The sequence below is a fragment of the Phalangium opilio genome, unplaced genomic scaffold, assembly GCF_054372755.1.
Source record: "Phalangium opilio isolate 3A_F unplaced genomic scaffold, DU_Popi_V2 ptg000056l_1, whole genome shotgun sequence".
In the NCBI taxonomy this organism is placed as follows: domain Eukaryota; kingdom Metazoa; phylum Arthropoda; class Arachnida; order Opiliones; family Phalangiidae; genus Phalangium; species Phalangium opilio.
In genome coordinates this window covers 6,198,992-6,220,573 of record NW_028324175.1, presented here as the reverse complement: position 1 = coordinate 6,220,573, position 21,582 = coordinate 6,198,992, and the positions used below count along the sequence as shown (strand labels likewise).

The following is a 21,582-nucleotide window of genomic DNA, read 5'->3' as shown; positions in this document are numbered from 1 at the left end:
GATAAACCTCAAACACGTGTCCGAGATGAGGCACGTGGTTTAAAGAAACTTTGTTTCATTATAAAAACTTGCGCTGCAGGGAATTAGCGCTGATATCTCGCGAAAAACTTGAGTACGTGTTCAGAAGGGAACTATGAAAATTTGTACAAAATTAACGGATAGCGCCTCTGGTAAAATTTTTTTAAGGATTTTCGTCTTGTTTTATTACGCCATATCGATTTAACAAAATGCTCTTTGGCCAATTTTTTTTTCTCCCTTAAACCAGTATAAGAACCAAAAGCTTTTCCCAGGGATAGATTTAATTTTAGAAGTAGGAATGGAGAACAGAGTAATCTGAGCGCGCGTCAAAGTACTCGGGAAAGGGGGGGGGGGTTTATGAAAGAAGCGGTAAAATTCAGGGAAATTTCGAATTTTTAGTAAAATTCGGGGAAATTTGCGTCAAACAGGGGCCGAGTAATTAAGCAAAGTGAACGTGAATATTCCCACCATAGGATTAAGATTACACTATACTTTGGAGGCTCAGAACTGTGGTTATATTAGAGATACGGGGATGTCCTTTGATTATGTAGTAGTCATATTTGCCCCCCCCCCGTTCGTTAGCATTTGCTCCATAGGATACTCCATATACGGGAAAACTCTGGGAAGTATATGGGGGAAAAACCTGGAAATCTCAGGGAAATTTGTTTTCCAAAAGTTGTGTGAACCCTGTTTAAGTGAGCCAATAAAATAATTTAAACTTTTCTTTACGTGTTGGAGGGAGGGGCTCTATACTGGGCTATGAGTCGGACTGAAGTAAATACTAACAGAAGGGAACAAAGGAGAAGGGAGACATTAGAGGCTGATATGGTAACGGGAGTCCGGCCAACCTCAAGAAAACCGCGAAAACTTGCGCAAGTACACAGCTTTTAACCAATTTACTGCAAATATAGTTCTTTAAGTCCTCCGCGGTATCAGGCGGCCTATTTGTCTGCTAGATTTTCATTCTCCAAAGGCTTAGGGCTGTCGATGTTTCGTTCTTGTGCAATTATAACCTCAAGTATGTATTTTATTGAAACTAATTTTTATTTTTTAATATTAATTCAGAATAATTAGTTTTCATCTATTTATTACCTTCAAATTATCTGATTTTGGTATGTTCTATCAATCTAGGGTCTTCATTATGAATTCCGACGTAATCACATCATGCACAAATATTATCATAAGTAACTGTTCAACCGAAAGGTTTTTGAAAAATATTAATGTTCCTGGAAGTGAAATAGCTTTATTGCACAATGAATTGGCTAGTCGAACAACTCAATTTGAATCTCTAATTAAGTATCTTATAAAGTTATTTTACCAAATATATGATTCTGTTAATGCTCCTAATACTTCTATCAAAGGAAAAAAAGTTAAGAGTACGTCAGAAAAAAGCACGCTCACGATTATAAATTGGTATGGTGCCATCGCGAAACATTTCTTCGATTTATCAATTTTGACCACAGAAGCTACCTCAACTGCGGCTAAGGTGTCACACTATCAGAAACTCCAGTTATTTCATGCCTATGGATATGAAGTATTCTCTGTATCAAGACTGAAGCTACTTGGTAGAGATTTAGATGTGAATAACCAGTGTGATAACCCCGAATCAAAGACAGCAAATGATACTGATACTGGCTGCGATGATCTCATTGAAAGTATCGATTTAGATGTGAATAACCAGTGTGATAACCCCGAATCAAAGACAGCAAATGATACTGATACTGGCTGCGATGATCTCATTCAAAGTATCGATTTAGATGTGAATAACCAGTGTGATAACCCCGAATCAAAGACAGCAAATGGTACTGATACTGGCTGCGATGATCTCATTGAAAGTATCGATGATGCAAGTGTAGAAGACAAATACGACAGAAGCTATATTTCATTTGGCGGTGGCTGCTTATCGAGTATAAGAAGAGTTTTTAAAAATCGGATTCGATTTGGAAAAGAAAAATCACTATGTGAGAAGCAAATCCTAGAAGCTAAAACACTTTACGAATTGAGCTGGATTTTCAGCATGGATGCCAAAGATAAAGTGAATTTAAATTATACGGGCATGCTTATGAGAGATGACGGTGGAATGCAGTTTCCGAGAGAGGAGCTTAAACCATTTTTACGGGAACTTAACTCGAAAGTTAGAAGCTACCTTAGTACAGAGGGTTTCTGTAAATACGGACGAGGCATTATAAAAGTAATGGCAGAAAATGTTTTCCAAGATGCCAGTCTAGTCAAGAAATTTCTTGAAAGTGCAAGAACATTCACAGATCGTGCGGAAGAAGATTTGCTTCTATTTTATAAAGAATGGACAAGAAAAATGGTTCACGCAATGTTCAATGATTGGTTAAGAGCTAAAGAATCGCAGGAAAGTGAAAACCATAAGGAAATGAGTAAAGGTGGCGCTTCTCTTAGGGATGAACTATATATTCTTTCAAAAACATCCACAAATTCGCTTAATCAACCCCTGAATGAAGATAGCAGTATTTCAAAAAAGACCACGAAAATGTCGACAGCCACAATCTCAAAACCCAAAGTCTCAAATCCAACCGCTATACGTAAAAAGAAAACTGTGATAGAAGTGAAAAATCGCAAAGACGTGTCAAAACTGACCAAAAGAGCTCGTCCGAAAACCATTGTGATAGCAAAAGATGCCACACAACCCAACAGTACATTGGGACAAGCTAAGAAACCCACAAAAAGAGGGCGTCCAAAAACCATTGTGATAGCTCAAGATGCCAAAGAACCCAACAGTACATCTGGACAATCTAAGAAACCCTCAAAAAGAGGGCGTCCAAAAAACATTGTGATAGCTAAAGATGCCTTTGAACCAAACAGTACATCAGGACAAGCTAAGAAACCCGCAAAAAGAGGGCGTCCAAAGAAAACCATGATTGAATCAGAAGTCACAGAAGCGCTCTCTAAACCAATGGCTAAACCGAGCGAAGTTGTGCAGCCCAAAAAAGAAATTATACATGCCTCAAATGCTAAAAAACCAAAATCGTCTAAACCATCCAAGAAGCTTAACGAAAAAAGACAGTACAAATAAATCTGTGATAAATAGTTCAAATGAAACACAATCAGGTGGCGAAAAAAACTCTCTATTTGAGCCGGGACCATCCTCTGGAAGACAAACAAGAAAACCAAAGTTCCTAGCTGACTTTAAATGCAAATTCTACAGGGCCGGTAGGCCCTTGTAGATATGACTTGATACTCTTTTGTAACGTTAAAGCAAAATTCACATGCTTTTGCCAATTTTCCTATGGAGATTAACATGGGGTTTTTCGTGATATTTAGCCACCTCTAACCGAAAAACTAGAGCGAAGTTACTTTTCGGAATACTCTTAATTTAACAATTAAGTATTCAGGGTGTGCGATCGGCTAGTCTAATCAGAAACAATTTAGTCTAAGTATGTTAATTTTAGTTAATTACGGAAGTACAACTCTTGAGTTAAACGTCAGGTTAACCTGTTAGCGCGCTGATACCCATTTCTTCAATTTTCAAGCATATTGAGAACAAGGGAGGGCCTAGCTTTGTGCCTAATAACAAGTTAAGTTGACATTTTCAGTTTGATTCATTCTGTGGAAGTTGAACCATGGAGCCTTAATCTTAAAAAGATACAGGCTCCATGGTTGAACTTGTTTTTGAGCAGTCGACGCTTGTTTAGTATTTTACCGGCTCAAAATATTTATTTCATTTTATAAATTTTCTGTAACACTCTTGCTAAGAAACACTTTGCTATCAGGTCGAAATTTTGTTTAATAAAGCAATCCAGGTATAAAACTAAAGGTAATTGATTTGATTATATTATAAGATATTGGTTTTTGGATGTTCTTTAAGACCAAGGCTTAGGTTTCTTATGTACTGTATTTGTATATATTCTTGATTCTCGGAGTCGGGACTCGGGAGTCGGGAGAACCCAGTTACACTCGTTACACTTAGCCAGCTTCCGAGCCTCCAGTGTCGTCTAGTTTGGCTTACGCTCTCGTGTTTTTAAGCTGAAGGTTATGTTGCAACGTTTTTGGTTTACAGACTTGGATCATTTTAATAATAGTGATGCTTCTTGCTCTTTACTCTTTAGGATAGTAACAGTATGTTGTAGAAAAAGAGCTGCTACTTGAAGGACTTATCTTTATTTTATTTTAGAAGTATTATTAAAATTTCAGAAGCTCCGCAACCGTTACAATAACTGTTTCTATAGCAGTTAATTCAACATTCCTTTGAGGTATACAGGGTTTTATTATTTGTTAATCTCACTAAAATGCTACTAATTGTGAAGGTATGTGGTATAATTCCTGAAACTCAACCAATGTAGAGGACGACATCATTCGTTAAAACAATTTTTTCCTGTTGCAACACTCTGTATATGATATTTCGTTTTATAAATTATTTGTTACCAAGAGTGGATTGTTTAATTCAGAAATATAACTAACAGTGGTGCTGGTTAATCCAGGAGAGCATTGTCTTTACGTAATTTAATTAGTCAAATAAATTACATGTGGAGATTTTTTCAACGTAACCATGTGGGAAACAGAGGGTTACGTTCGCTATTTCCACAGTCCTCATTGCCATTTGTTTATTTGTCAGAATTGCTATGAATTGTTTAGGTATTTGATTTAATTACTGGTATTTTAGCGAAACTATGGAATCACATCATTCATTAACATTTTAATCTTTGTAGTGATCCCTTGTAACAGGCTCCCCGTTACAACATATTTTATTGTTAATCTTCATGTTACCGCAAATTTAGCACGGGGCTATGTGTTGGAACTAATTAAAAACTCATCTAAACAAGCTGAATTTATAAGCTAAATCAATATTGCCAAACCATAATCCTTCATTAATTTCAACTCAATTAAGCCTAAAACCTTTAAATTAAACTTAATCAAGGTAAACCTTTAAATTAAACTTAATCAAGGTAAACCTTTAAATTAAACTTAATCAAGGTAAACCTTTAAATTAAACTTAATCGAGATATACCTTCAAATTAAACTTAATCGAGTTATACCTTCAAATTAAACTTAATCGAGATATACCTTCAAATTAAACTTAATCGAGATATACCTTCAAATTGAACTTAATCGAGATATACCTTTAAATTGAACTTAATCGAGATATACCTTTAAATTGAACTTAATCGAGATATACCTTTAAATTGAATTTAATCGAGATATACCTTTAAATTGAATTTAATCGAGATATACCTTTAAATTGAACTTAATCGAGATATACCTTTAAATATTTACCCCCATTTCAAGTCCATATTTACCCCCATTTCAAGTCCATATTTACCCCCATTTCAAGTCCATATTTACCCCCATTTCAAGTCCATATTTACCCCCATTTCAAGTCCATATTTACCCCCATTTCAAGTCCATATTTACCCCCATTTCAAGTCCATATTTACCCCCATTTCAAGTCCATATTTACCCCCATTTCATGTCCTTATTTACCCCCATTTCATGTCCCAAATTAAAACCCCTATTAATCTCATATCAAACCCCTGTTCACCCCATTTCAAGTCCATATTTACCCCCATTTCAAGTCCATATTTACCCCCATTTCAAGTCCATATTTACCCCCATTTCAAGTCCATATTTACCCCAATTTCATGTCCCAAATTAAAACCCTTATTAATCTCATGTCAAACCCCTGTTCACCCCATTTCAGGACCATACGCCTGATTTACACGAATATTTATAGTCGTGTTCAGTGGGACTTCACTACCTTTCCTATTGTGTATGTACACGTTGAAGGCTTTCTTATTATATCAATCCTGATTGAACACGATTATAAGTTAATGCCGTTAAAATTATCCAAATGAACTCTTTTGGGCAACAACTAATGGAGTCAGATTGGTTTTAATAATGAGCATGTTTTACTTTTTAAAACATCACTTAAAAACCTTTCTGAGTTTTGTATGCACAATTTTTTAAAAATACATGCTTTCAATTATTGCTTATTGGAAAATATTTCATGGCATAAAAATTTTATTTTTATTTTACAAACCGAGATTTAATATTAGGTCATTACTAAACAACGCGGGCCTTTTCCAAAAAAAATCGTTTATTTTTCAAGGTCCTTCAACTAAAAACGTTGAAAATATTGCTTGTTTTATAGGTCGGGTTAGGTAAGGCATATGTTAGTTAGGTTACGTTTCGTTGAAACACAAATTTCAAGCATTGTGCCTCTTAATAGTAGAAGTATTTATCCTATAAATGCTATAAATTTAATAAAAAAATTGTTCAATAATAACAAACGTTTTATCGTTGACAGCGTTTAAAAAAAAAATATTTGCTTTTCATAATATGTAATAATATAGGCACTATATTACGTTAGAAAATTATTTTTGGGAACTCATTCTATGTTCAAACTTCGTTTAAGTTCGTTACAGTGTTACCGAGGGGCTAGCCACTTACGAAATATGGTGTACAAGCCTTAAGAAATATATTTCAATATTTCGAGAAATATCGTAATATTGAGAAATATCGGAAATATAGGGAAATATCTGAAATAATGAGAAATATCGGAAATATTGGGAAATAATGAGAAATATTGGGAAATAATGAGAAATATCGGAAATATTGGGAAATAATGAGAAATATCGGAAATATTAGGAAATAAAGAGAAATATCGGAAATATTAAGAAATAATGAGAAATATCGGAAATATTAAGAAATAATGAGAAATATCGGAAATATTGGAAATACGAAGGAATAATGGAAATATTGGAAATTTAAGGGAAATATCGTGAAAATATTGGAAATTTTAGGAGATATATCGGGAAATAAAGAAATACAAAAATAATAGAAATACTGAGAAATATTAGAAATACGAAGGAATAATCGAAATATTGGAAATTTAAAGGAAATATAGTGAAAATATTGGAAATTTAAGGGAAATATAGTGAAAATATTGGAAATTTTAGGAGAAATATCGGGAAATATAGTGAAAATATTGGAAATTTTAGGAGAAATATCGGGAAATATAGTGAAAATATTGGAAATTTTAGGAGAAATATCGGGAAATATAGTGAAAATATTGGAAATTTTAGGAGAAATATCGGGAAATATAGTGAAAATATTGGAAAGTTTAGGAGAAATATCGGGAAATAAAGAAATACAAAAATAATAGAAATAAATCGGAAATATTTGGAAATAAGAAATCTGGTGTACATTTTTTGGGGAAGTGAGTAGCCCCTCGAGTGTTACGTAATTTGACTTAAAAATTAAAATAAGCGAATCGCTTTATAACGGTCCATTTCTGCGACTTAAAAATATTTCATTCTTCTAAACTATAAATTTTGCTTAATGTTTTACAAAATAGATGGGATTTTTGCTCATTTTACACAACCACTCAATCTTTATAAATTAATCAGACCTAAATGGGTCAATAGGGCCTTAAAACGGGGGAAATAGGGTCTTTAAATGGGTAAACAGGGACTTGAAATGGTGTAATAACGGGTTTCTTTTACACCATAAACGTGGTGCTAAATATGGAAAAAATAAATATTTAACAACTATTTCACAGTTTTTCACTTCACTTGGTTTAATAATGTGACATAGGTAGCGTACAGGGACTTGAAATGGTGTAATAACGGGTTTGTTTTACACCATAAACGTGGTGCTAAATATGGAAAAAATAAATATTTAACAACTATTTCACAGTTTTTCACTTCACTTGGTTTAATAATGTGACATATGTAGCGTACTTTTCCCTACTTTTAACACCATTAAAATAAGTAATATTAGAAGTCCAACAGATTGCCTAAAAAAGATGTTAAAAACCACTGTAAATGGTGCATAAATGCCTAATATTTCCTTAATACTTGCAAATAATATTAGAAAATGGCGTCAATTGATCATAAATGATGTCTTTTTTGGCACCGGAAAAAACAGCATAAATGGTGTTTGAATGCACCGTTATATTTTAGAGTGCAATGGTATGACGGTAAAGCAAACATAATTATTCAAAATTTAATTACATTAAGACTGAAGTGACAGATATTATAAAAAAACGTCTTGGTTTGGACCAAGGCCAAAAAAACAAACGATATGTGTGAGGTTTATCAATTGACTGAAGTTTCAGATATTGAAATTTTTTTCTAGTTATTTCTATCCACTCAATCCTTAATCAATATTTAATTCAATCAACTGATTTTACTGTTAATCGATCTAGTCCCTCTAAATTAATTGAAAAAATTACATATCTACGCTTTTTCAAAAACAATTACATTTTCCGAAAACATTTTATCATGAAATTAATTATTTTGAAGGGATTTCGTGTCGATGCTCACTAACTTGTAAGCACCTTGACCGACATAGATTTAATTGTTGCTGGCTTGACAAATTTTAAAGTTTGCACCAAAAGAAGTTTAAATCTGTTTTAAGTTGTTGATAACAGTGAATGTCGTCTACTTAAGACAAAGCAACAAAGTTTATCCTGTGTGGTAAAGGGTAAAGATCACATAAACAGAAATACTTCTCAGTACCAATGACTTGTTATATTCATTTCCCGCGGAAATAATATGGTTAAACACATCATTCATTACTAGTTATGCCAAGAAGGTCACATTTAACTCCGACACCCCTTCCCTTCCTCTATTTTCCCAACATATGGCGTTTTATAATAACCAGTGGTTCCAGTGTATGGGTCATCTGAGCCGTCGCAACACACTCAGCCAATAGATCGAAACCTTTTCACATTAGTAAACGGTACATGACACTCCGGACTTGCCCACCAACCTTATTAACCCAACACTATAAAACATTCGTGTACATGAATGATTATGGTTATGGCTTGACACTCGCTAGCGCCCGAACGACCGATCACTCAGTGTAATCGGTGTACATTTGTAAGTGAGTAGACCATTTTGGAAATTACATACAGAGAAACTAAAACACAGGTGTGATCCCGCCATTGGGGTGTTTTCTCTCATTCTCTCGCTCGCTTAGAAACACCGCTATAGGCAGTGCTAGTTGACTAGCCTCCTGCCCGTAGTGAACTTTGGCACCGTCTGGCGATGACCCTTGGTGCGAGGGAGAATACACCTCGCCCCTGATCTTTGCGCTTGCTAAAATGATTACGCGTAATACGTAACCGGTGCCAACAATGTAAAAAGGGGTGGTGACGTTTCAAATGAAGACTGAGTTATGACCAAGAAATTCTAAAGTATACGGAAATGGAAGTTCCAGTGCAACTTTACCTTCATAGAGGCGGCAATAGAAATGAAGAATTTCTATATACGAAATTAAATGTATAAATTCGCGCAACACCCTGGTTTATTAAATATTTACATTTTCCATTCGAGTTATACCAAAGTTCGCTTGCTCTTTTTAGACATCCAGTAGAACATTTCAAATATTCAATACTAATCCCTCAACACGTACTCCCTTCAAAATAATTAATTTCATGATAAAATGTTTTCGGAAAATGTAATTGTTTTTGAAAAAGCGTAGATATGTAATTTTTTCAATTAATTTAGAGGGACTAGATCGATTAACAGTAAAATCAGTTGATTGAATTAAATATTGATTAAGGATTGAGTGGATAGAAATAACTAGAAAAAAATTTCAATATCTGAAACTTCAGTCAATTGATAAACCTCACACATATCGTTTGTTTTTTTGGCCTTGGTCCAAACCAAGACGTTTTTTTATAATTTTAAAAATGACTTGACAATTAAAATGTATAACAGAATGTTTTAATTTCCAAATTAATTAAACAATTCCAAATGCTCACTGATTCTAGCTTTTCTTCACTAAACTTTGCTTAATAGCCTTACCCGTACAAAACTTTTAGGCTGTAATTCATCTGCATACGCGCTTTTTTATCACTATCACGCTGTAATAGGTATACATTAAGGCTACATTTTCTGCAGCTCGAAAAACGCGAAAATTTAACAACAATTCCAGAACTGCAAATTGTCTGCCGTTTCTACATTTTCTGTTTATTATCTGTTAATTGTCTGTACTGGCAGAAATATGCAGCGCGATTCTGCAAACGCGATGCAAAAGTAGAAATAACAGCTGCTAGTTTAAAACTAAAATTTGACCACAGTTATAGACATGTTACAGATCTGCAAAAGTGATGGAAAAGTAGAAATCCAGCTGCCAATTTAAAACTGCAATTTGACTATATTTATTGACATGTTATAGGTTTGCAAAAGTGATGAAAAAGTAGAAATACCAGCTGCTAGTTTAAAACTGCAATTCTACCACATTTATAGACATGTTACAGGCCTGCAAATGTGATGGAAAAGTAGAAATCCAGATGCCAATTTAAAACTGTAATTTTACCTCATTTATAGACATGTTACAGGTCTGCAAAACTTATGGAAAAGTAGATATTCAGCTGCCAATTTAAAACTGCAATTTGACCACATTTATAGACATGTAACAGGTCTACAAAAGTGATGGAAAAGCAGAAATCCTGCTGCCAATTTAAAACTGTAATTTGACCAAATTTATAGACATGTAACAGGTGTGCAAAAGTGATAGAAAAGTAGAAATACCAGATGCTAGTTTAAAACTGTAATTTGACTACATGTATAGACATGTTACAAGTCTGAAAAAGTGATGGAAAAGTAGAAATCCAGCTGCCAATTTAAAACTGTAATTTGACCATATTTATAGACATGTTACAAGTCTGAAAAAGTGATGGAAAAGTAGAAATCCATCTGCCTATTTAAAACTGTAACTATTCCACATTTGTAGACATATTGCAGGTATTCAAAAGTAGAATTTCCTACTTTTGAATACCTGCAATATATCTCTCTAAATGTTGTTAAATTACAGTTTTAAGTTGGTTCCATCACGTTTGCAGACCTGTAACATGTCTATAAAAATGGCCAATTTAGGTCAAATTAAAGTTTTAAATTGGCAGCTGTATTTCTACTGTTCCAGCACTTTTGCAGACCTGTAACATGTCTTTAAATGTAGTCAAATTGCAGTTTTAAATTAGCAGCCAGATTTCTACTTTTCAATCACTCTTTCAGACCTGTAACATGCCTATAAATGTGGTCAAATTGCAGTTTTAAATTAGCAGCTGGATTTCTACTTTTCTATCACTTTTGCAGACCTGTAACATGTCTATAAAATGGTCAAATTACAGTTCTAAATTGGCAGCTGCATTTCTACTTTTCCATCACTTTTGCAGATCTGTAACATGTCTATAAATGTGGTAGAATTGCAGTTTTAAATAAGCAGCTGGATTTCTACTTTTCTATCACTTTTGCAGACCTGTAACATGTCTATAAAAATGGTCAAATTACAGTTCTAAATTAGCAGCTGGATTTCTACTTTTCCATCACTTTTGCATACCTGTAACATATCTATAAAAACGGTCAAATTTCAGTTTTAAACTTACAGCTGGTATTTCTACTTTTGCATAGCGTTTGCAGAATTGCGCTGCATATTTCTGCCAGGCTAGACAGTTAACAGTTAACAAACAGAAAATGTAGAAACGGCAGTCAAATTGCAGTTCTAGAATTGCTGTGAAATTTTCCCGTTTTTTGAGCTGCAGAAATGTAGCCTTAATGGTTACAGCGTGGTAGCGATAAAAAAGCGCGTATGCAGATGAATTACAGCTTAAAATTTTTGTACGGGAAGTCAACTTCGAGCGCTCCATAAATTTTTATCTGCTTCTGTTAGGCATTAATATTACTGCTTTGATTTTCCTAAACTTTGAATAAACAATTGGTTAGGCCTAAAAAGGCATCTTAAAAAAGCTTTACTCATTCATCTCAATAAGATCTTTTGAACTAATACTGTCACGTCTCGATCCTAAACATATCTAAACCACCATAAAAGATAGAAAATTGAAACATTTTTGGCCAAAACTCTATCTCATATCATATGCCCTTTCCTTACCAAAATCATAAATTGCTCACTGACCACGGGAATATTTCCCCAACAATGGAAGCTGGGAAAAGTCACGCCTATTCCCAAAGTGAATGGAGCTTCGGAAGCAAATGATCTACGTCCAGTTACAATACTGGCGTGTCTCTCAAAAATCCTAGAACGAATTGTTCATGACCAACTCTATACTTACCTCCAGACGAACAACCTGATTTATGAAAGACAATCTGGCTTCCGGACTGGCTATTCTACAACTACCTGTGCAATTGACTTAATTGAGACAACTATTGAGAGACTGCGCAAAGGACACTATGTTGGCATAGTGTTTGTAGACCTCTCAAAGGCGTTCGACAAGGTTGATCATGGCTTCTTACTCAAATTGCTCAAAACCTATGGCGTTGTAGGTCATAGCCTAGATTGGTTTCACTCTTACCTCTCCACTAGACAACAATGTGTGTCTATTGGAAGTAATACTTCGACAATGCTTCCTGTTAAGAGAGGCGTTCCTCAGGGTAGTGTGCTAGGGCCGCTACTTTTTAATATATACACCTCGGATATACACACCTGCCTCGTAACGAGTAGGGCACACGAATATGCGGATGATAACGCATTACTCGACTCGTCACCGAACCTAGCCTGTCTTCTAAACAAACTCGAGACTGATGTCAATAATATTAAGACGAAGCTCCTCATGCGGAACCTAACCTTAAATGAAAAGAAGACCAAACTGATGATTCTAAATCCCAGCCTAAAGACTATGGACTACGCAATATCGACACTTGGCACCCTCAATATTGAACTGGTCTCATCATTTCTATACCTGGGATTCCTCATCACAAACACCCTATCCTGGAATGACCATGTCGATCTCAGGATGAGGAAAGCTCGCCAGAGAATGTGGTTACTAAGACCACTTCAAAAACATCTTCCGATAAAAACCCTGGACACGCTATATAAAGCTCTCATTTTCCCAATCTTAACCTACGGCATAATGTTATACAGCACGGCCAACAGAAAAACGCTGGATAAGCTACAAGTCATGCACAACCATGGAGCTCGATTTGTAAGCAAGGTATCAAAGCGCTCTTCTGCCACTGCGGTACGAGAACAGCTGAACTGGACCACGCTGGAAAAAACTTACCTCCGATCACTGGCAGTACTCATGTATAACGTCAATACTTCAAACGCACCAGATTATATAATATCGCTTTTTGTTAAGCCAAAAGATGTTCACAGCTACAACACTCGTACCTGCGACATTAACTTCTGTTCTGCACCACGATCAAAGACCCGAAAACTTACCAATGCCAGTCTGGAACAGAGAGCTACGAAACTGTGGAATGACCTACCTCGTCATATTAAAACATGTAGTAGTAGCACTCTATTCAAGAAACTTACAACACAGTATTTAACTACACTAATGTAATATTCTAATTTTTTAAATTAATGAGACTCTTTTGTAAATCAGAAACTCTCTGAAAAGAATATCTCAAATAAAAGCTATTATTATTATTATTATTATAAAAGGGCCAGTATTGAATATACAGTTATCAAAAGTCTATCAGATATGTTTCAATAAGTATGACTCTGCCTATACTTCGTAATGCTAGAGACTTACTGAGAGCTAGTTCGAGAATGACTCGAGAATACACCACTTCGACATTCTGTTGTGCGCATGCCCGATGCCCCGCGCTCGAAGCGCCTCAAGGGGAAAGACTGGAAACTGCTCTTTGTTACCCCTACTAGCAAAAGCGCAACCCCACGCGGTTTTTTTCCCTGCCCATCTTAATAAGTACTAGTTCGCAGTAGCCCGCTGTGGCGCCCTAGGTAATGTCAAAGTGGTGTATTGAATACACTCGGTTTTGCAGTCCAACTTCATCGATTAAAGGTAGCGTCGGCGAGGTTTATTACCGATCTAGAACGCTAGATGGCGCTCGCGATGGGGGCGGTGGCCTAAAATTTGAAAAAAGGACCATACCCTACGAGTGGATGAATCGCGTCACGTGGGTTACAAAGACTCTATTTGCCCCTCAACCTGGACTCCACGAATCAATATAAATGAAGCTCGCCTAGAGCGCAAAACCTTGCAGTCCATTTTGCACCCCTTTTCCTCATTCTTTCGTGACAGCGAGGAGCGGTTTTTCTTTTTCGCACCTGGGAACTTCTTTTATTCTTGGAATTTTTCTTTTTTTTGTACTATGCTGTTATAGTCATAAGAGAGGGGAAATTCGCGGAATTGAGAAATCATTCGACTTGGTTTGGTTGGGGGCTTGGGGCCGGGCGCGTTTAGCGATCGGTTAGGTATCTTTCTTAGGGACGAGATTTCAGAAAGACGGTTAGTAAGAAACGAATTGAGCTTTCTTCATATCGCATGAAGTCAATTGTGTTTGGAACTGTTTTATATGAAGATGATAGGTAACTATTAATAAAAGCATCAAAACTATATCCATGCCTGGTTTTAATTCATGCTTTGTTTTATCAGGAAAATTATTTTAGTGGTGTTTGGTAATGAACATCAAAAATAAAATGAGGTAAAAATCGAATGTTAAGTTTGACCAATTAGTGACTAAACATTTTGTGACTTTTATATTATACGTATACACCAGGACGTTACTGATAATTTAACAGGACGTGTGAATAATGTTTGAAATTATTGGGGTGGGAGAAGTTGCTCCCTCTCCGAGCTTTATCTTCAGTGCCATGTTGTGATTGTGAGGCATTCTACGTCAGCCAAGATGGTCAAGTACCAATTCAAACTGAACTGCTAGCCTTTCTCCCTGCAGCCTCTTGGCTTAGTAACACTGGGAGAACCAAAATGAAATTGAACTGGGTTACTGGACGCTTGGCAAAATTTAAATGGACGCTCGCGATATTTTAAGTGGACACTCGCGATATTTTAAGTGGACACTCGCGATATTTTAAGTGGACACTCGCGATATTTTAAGTGGACACTCGCGATATTTTAAGTGGACACTCGCGATATTTTAAGTGGACACTCGCGATATTTTAAGTGGACACTCGCGATATTTTAAGTGGACACTCGCGATATTTTAAGTGGACACTCGCGATATTTTAAATGGACACTCGCGTTATTTTAAGTGGACACTCGCGATATTTTAAGTGGACATTCGCGATATTTTAAGTGGACATTCGCGATATTTTAAATGGACGCTCGCGATATTTTAAATGGACACTCGCGATATTTTAAATGGACACTCGCGATATTTTAAATGGACACTCGCGATATTTTAAATGGACACTCGCGATATTTTACGTGGACACTCGCGATATTTTACGTGGACACTCGCGATATTTTAAGTGGACAGTCGCAATAGTTAGAATACTTTTTCAAACTTCGTATTTATAAAAACTTTTTGAGGATACAGAGTTTAGACTAATGGTGGTAGAGAGGGGTGTAAACTGTGTATCCCTCCCTCTGGGCGCGCTTTTGTAAGAGAGGATACTGTACGCGCCAAGTAGGGGCATGACGCTGAGCTAAGAGATAGGAGGTATGCCGTTTGCATAGGTAGTACTGCCATTACTCTATATCGGGCCTGATTTCAGTCTTACAACATCAGAACCAGTTTGTGTACCTGTACATATATAGACAAGCCTTTAGCAACTAGGGTTTTCTATACAATGTTGTGATTCTTTCTCGTATAACCGTGTCTAATCATAGAGCTGTTAAACTGGCAGCTTCAAGACGGAAAGGGTGTAGCGCTTTTTTTTTTTTTTTTATTGATGGTTTAGCAAGTTTACACAAAAATAATCACCCTCCCATAAAAGCCACATGAGCTTCAAACTATTGTATCTATAAATCGAGACAGGTTTGGGAGAGAATAGGTAGACTAAAGACATTTTCTATGATTTAGAGAAGGAGAAAAAACTTATGCGTCATGCACTGCTCAGCCTTAGACCATTGTTGGGTATTGTACAACCTTAGCACATTGCAAAATAATTTTGGTCTTTGTTAGCAACATCGAATGATAGATAATACCAGGTGGTAATTAGCAAAGGAGATGTATGTATTCATCCTTATTGGCATTAAGGGGTAGTATGGACTGGTACTTGCTTCGTTACTTTGAGTGGGGTAAGGGTGTGATGGTGTTGGAAAATTTTTGTGCCGGCTCGCTAAAAGCAAGGAGGATGAATAAGAGAGAAGACTCGTTTTGGAAATGTGGATATAAAAACATGCATCGGCGCGTAAGCCGTTGGTAAAGGCGCACGTCACGTGATCGTTCTTGCAAACGAGGAATATTCAAAATTATAAACAAGCTGATGAGGCTAGAAAAAGGGGGCGATATTTTAAATGGACACTCGCGATATTTTAAATGGACACTCGCGATATTTTAAATGGACACTCGCGATATTTTAAATGGACACTCGCGATATTTTACGTGGACACTCGCGATATTTTACGTGGACACTCGCGATATTTTAAGTGGACAGTCGCAATAGTTAGAATACTTTTTCAAACTTCGTATTTATAAAAACTTTTTGAGGATACAGAGTTTAGACTAATGGTGGTAGAGAGGGGTGTAAACTGTGTATCCCTCCCTCTGGGCGCGCTTTTGTAAGAGAGGATACTGTACGCGCCAAGTAGGGGCATGACGCTGAGCTAAGAGATAGGAGGTATGCCGTTTGCATAGGTAGTACTGCCATTACTCTATATCGGGCCTGATTTCAGTCTTACAACATCAGAACCAGTTTGTGTACCTGTACATATATAGACAAGCCTTTAGCAACTAGGGTTTTCTATACAATGTTGTGATTCTTTCTCGTATAACCGTGTCTAATCATAGAGCTGTTAAACTGGCAGCTTCAAGACGGAAAGGGTGTAGCGCTTTTTTTTTTTTTTTTATTGATGGTTTAGCAAGTTTACACAAAAATAATCACCCTCCCATAAAAGCCACATGAGCTTCAAACTATTGTATCTATAAATCGAGACAGGTTTGGGAGAGAATAGGTAGACTAAAGACATTTTCTATGATTTAGAGAAGGAGAAAAAACTTATGCGTCATGCACTGCTCAGCCTTAGACCATTGTTGGGTATTGTACAACCTTAGCACATTGCAAAATAATTTTGGTCTTTGTTAGCAACATCGAATGATAGATAATACCAGGTGGTAATTAGCAAAGGAGATGTATGTATTCATCCTTATTGGCATTAAGGGGTAGTATGGACTGGTACTTGCTTCGTTACTTTGAGTGGGGTAAGGGTGTGATGGTGTTGGAAAATTTTTGTGCCGGCTCGCTAAAAGCAAGGAGGATGAATAAGAGAGAAGACTCGTTTTGGAAATGTGGATATAAAAACATGCATCGGCGCGTAAGCCGTTGGTAAAGGCGCACGTCACGTGATCGTTCTTGCAAACGAGGAATATTCAAAATTATAAACAAGCTGATGAGGCTAGAAAAAGGGGGCTTGAACGCATGGGCGAGAACGTACGCTCTCTTGCCGTGAGAGGGTAGTGGTAATCATGGTAACTGGTCAACGCCACAGTGTAATTTTATGAACTGCGGACTACGTGCATTTTGTCTGACTCTGAACCTCCTCTCTTATAAATCCTCCTTGCTACGAGAATGCTACGGCATCTACCGTATAGACCATTTCGGAAATTAAATACGGTACCATTGCGGTATCCTCCTTGGCGCCAAGAAACCCCGCTAGATTCAGTGCGAGTTGGCTAGCCTCCCGCGAGCAGTGAACTCGGGCTCATTCTGGCGTCTCTTCTTGGCGCGAGAGAGAATACCCCAATGGCCGCCTCGCCCTTGTGGGTTGGTTACTCAGTATTTATATTCCGAAATTTTCTATAGTTAGTTGGTAAAGGGGGTCTGTAAACCAGAAATGTGATTTTATTTTTGTTTGGGTTCTAAGAATTCCCTCCAGATCCATGAATGTATACCATTTCTCAATCTTGGCGGATGGTGTTAATTTCGGGAGGGTAATTGAGGTTTTCCTACCCTTTTCTTAGTATCAACTCTGCTTTAAAGTCAAATTCCGGGTGGCTAGTGCTTCCCAAACACACCCATAATATCGGCCGGTTCTGACATTTTTACCTTGAATACAAGTTCATTCGTTCATTATTTTAAAAGGAGATAAAAGAAATGTTTAGGCGCAGTGGCGTAACGACGTTTGTTGGGCCCGCCCGCAGCCCGACAATAAGGGCCCCTTCTTAAGTGTCGAGCTTTCAAAAGGTATATGAAAGCATCACGAACGTTACTACTTTTCCCTTTCATAATTTTTAGCAATGGGTCTTGTCGTCGCTCTCGACTAAGATTTCTCGCACATACCAAACTGCAATGCAGGCCCTCAACTCTTATAGGGAATTTTTAATACAAGAAATAGGATTCTCTTCGCAAAATGATAGCATTATATAGGACCAGATTAATCAAATGATAGGATTATACAGGACCAGATTAATCAAATTATTGGATTATGCAGGACCAGATTAATCAAATTATAGGATTATACAGAACCAGATTAATCAAATTATAGGATTATACAGAACCAGATTAATCAAATTATTGGATTATACAGGACCAGACTATCCAAATTATAGGATTATACAGGACCAGATTAATCAAATTATAAGATTATACAGGACCAAATTAATCAAATTATAGGATTATGCAGGACCAGATTAATCAAATTATAGGATTATACAGGACCAAATTAATCAAATTATAGGATTATACAGGACCAGATTAATCAAATTATAGGATTATACAGGACCAGATTAATCAAATTATAGAATTATACAGGACCAGATTAATCAGATTATAGGATTATACAGGACCAGACTATCCAAATTATAGGATTATACAGCACCAGATTAATCAAATTATAGGATTATACAGAACCAGATTAATCAAATTATAGGATTACAAGGACCAGACTATCCAAATTATAGGATTATACAGGACAGATTAATCAAATTATAGGATTATAAAGGACCAGATTAATCAAAGGATTATACAAGACCAGATTAATCAAAGGATTATACAAGACCAGATTAATCAAATTATCGGATTATACAGAACCAGATTAATCAAATTATAGGATTATACAGGACAAGATTAATCAAATTATAGGATTATACAGGACAAGATTAATCAAATTATAGGATTATAAAGGACCAGATTAATCATAGGATTATACAGGACAAGATTAATCAAATTATAGGATTATACAGGACAAGATTAATCAAATTATAGGATTATACAGGACAAGATTAATCAAATTATAGGATTATAAAGGACCAGATTAATCATAGGATTATACAGGACAAGATTAATCAAATTATAGGATTATACAGGACATGATTAATCAAATTATAGGATTATACAGGACAAGATTAATCAAATTATTGGATTATACAGGACTCATAATTGATTAGATTGAAAGTGTGGATAATTTTATTTTTTTGAGAACGTAAGACTCTTTAAATAAGCGTTACATCGCTCCTAGATCTAAACAAATACTGAAGGGCTCACACAGACATAGATTTACATTTGCTTCAAACAGTGACTATTAATTAAATGAAACTGTAAGCAAAAAGAGACTTGAAAAGTTAAAAGTTACTGATAATGACTAAATCAAGCTATTTAAAAGGGTCAGGTATTAAGAGATGTTTTCAGAGATGACAGATTTTCAAAACTCTTTTTTATAATTGAACATATTTTAAAGGTCTGAGCTATAATTCACTTCAATCTCTGGGCTTAGATATTTAAATGAAAGGTCAGAGGCGAAATTCAATTGTGCTATTTTGAGTTCAGCTCAGAATGCAAAGTAATTGTTATCATTTCATATAAAAACCTTAAAAAATCGTATAAATTCAATTATGTGAGAATTGAAGATAAAAAATTCCTGAGCGAGCGAAGCGAGGTCCGCGGTTTTTTTTTATCTAACCAAATGAGCTATCACTAATTTTGCGTTTAAAACATCATACAGCAGGGATCATAAATAGTTTCTTTGAAATCACTAAAATGTAGGACTTTATTGGACGATTTGTGAAATTGTAGGGCACTATGGGACAATCAGTCTATAAGGAAAATTTCGAAAGGGCCCCAAAAGTCATGGGCCCGCCCGCAGTTGCGGGCTCTGCTCCCCTGTCGTTACGCCACTGTTTAGGCGCATTGGAATGTGGTCACCGAAGAAATGGAGAGAGAATTCAGTTACGGTTACTGCAGTGATTATAACATCATTATTTAATCGCCGCCTTTCATAATAAAGTGTACCCAGAACAACTCGCCAAATACACATGGCAAAGGTAATTGTAAAGCGATTAACGAGTCATTTCATTTCAGAAAGAAGTATGTTCGAAACACTTCGCAAATATCACACGATATAAGGAATTAGATCGGGATAACCAAATCATTTCACATCAGGTGTTCACAGGATATAAAGAAGGATCACGTCCCTTTCGTTTGAAGAACGTTCAAACCAATGTACTTTTTCAGTTTTTCCAAGAAATAAATAAAAATGCTCATTATATACTCTTGTTCAACCTCACTTGACGGTATTGTAAAAGTTGAGGAGCATTAGCCAATATATAATGGCAAGTACGGTTTCTCAAGTGCGGGTAAACAGGAGTATAGATATTTGTCTCCATAGTTTCATTTTAAGTTGAAAATATCGAATCGAAAAAAATAGTGAATCTTTATAAAAGACCTTTCTATTCATAGCTGCTAGCCATTAGCACATAGAGAGTGAGAAAATGGATTGAAAGGCATGTGTATGGCATTGGGAAAAGGGAATAAAGGAATCAACTATAGGTGTTTGGTTGTCAAAATATTCAGGTGGTCGAAGCTACCCTGCCCTTATTTAAAAAAGGGGGGGGGAGGTACCTCCTTCTTACAGAAAAAAACTTAATAGTATTGCAATGTTAGGGGGTTTCAGTTCAAACCTATGCCCTCTAAAAACTCCGAATCCCTTCTTGGTACCGCAGTCCCCAGGAAAATCATGGCAGTAAGACTATAGAGTAATGGCACCTCCCTGCCTTTGGCTACGTTACGCTCTATGTGAAATTAACATGGAGTGCCACTACTCTATGTAGGGGCAAAAAGAAAACCCAGTCTGGCGTTTTTCGTCCCCCCGTTTAACATTCTTAAGCTATCCCTACCATCAACGGTCACGTGGCACGAGCATCATCCATGGGGAGGGGGGTTTGGCGAACCTAAAGGAAGCGTGGCTTCGTCGTTGGAGCGGTAACGGATGGGAGAAAGGGGGGAGTAGAAAATTCGTTTGAAATAAACTGAGTTGCAAGCTTTCTCGCCTAGGCGGCAGCACATTTTCTCGGCGTTTGGAGCTACACAGGAAAGTTTCACTAAAGGGGCGCCAACCGAGCAGAGTTCCCCTTTAACCTCGTTCAAACGCGAAAATAACACTAAAGAAAATAAAACAGAGCGCTGAGGTCCGAGGTTGTGACTCTTCCTTGAGATACGCCTATGCCAAATTGTCCCGTTTGGTGGCGTTCAAATTTGAATGGTTAAACACCTCTCGCGCGCTTGAGCGTCTCGAAATGCATGTCAAGCTAAGGCAAAGGTAGGAAAATATGGCAGTCCGACACTTTCCCCTATTTATTTTTGTTTAAGGGTATAACTCCTTTAAGACTAGCTATGCCTCTAAAATTCGTAATCTAATGTAGATTTGGAAAAACTATCAGAACTATATAAAATTTCGAAAAAAAATGGTTAATTTCCCGTTAATAA

The 21,582-nt window shown here is 36.4% G+C and overlaps 1 protein-coding gene and 1 long non-coding RNA gene across 3 annotated transcripts; both read left to right on the top strand.

Moving 5' to 3' along the window:
* Positions 1–894: 894 nt before the first annotated feature.
* LOC149668254 (uncharacterized) lies at positions 895–3,061 on the top strand. Its single transcript, XM_089841262.1, has 2 exons — positions 895–1,036; positions 1,150–3,061. Exon 2 carries the CDS (start codon positions 1,160–1,162, stop codon positions 3,059–3,061), a length of 1,902 nt encoding a protein of 633 aa, XP_089697388.1. The 5' UTR covers positions 895–1,036; positions 1,150–1,159.
* Positions 3,062–13,820: 10,759 nt separating this feature from the next.
* On the top strand, positions 13,821–20,378 carry LOC149668253 (uncharacterized). 2 transcript variants are annotated; one of them, XR_016368024.1, is made up of 3 exons: positions 13,821–14,286; positions 14,354–14,402; positions 14,478–20,378. It is a non-coding gene; the product is annotated as an uncharacterized LOC149668253 (long non-coding RNA). The 2 variants fall into 2 exon arrangements; XR_016368023.1 differs by having other exon boundaries at positions 14,354–20,378.
* Positions 20,379–21,582: the final 1,204 nt, after the last annotated feature.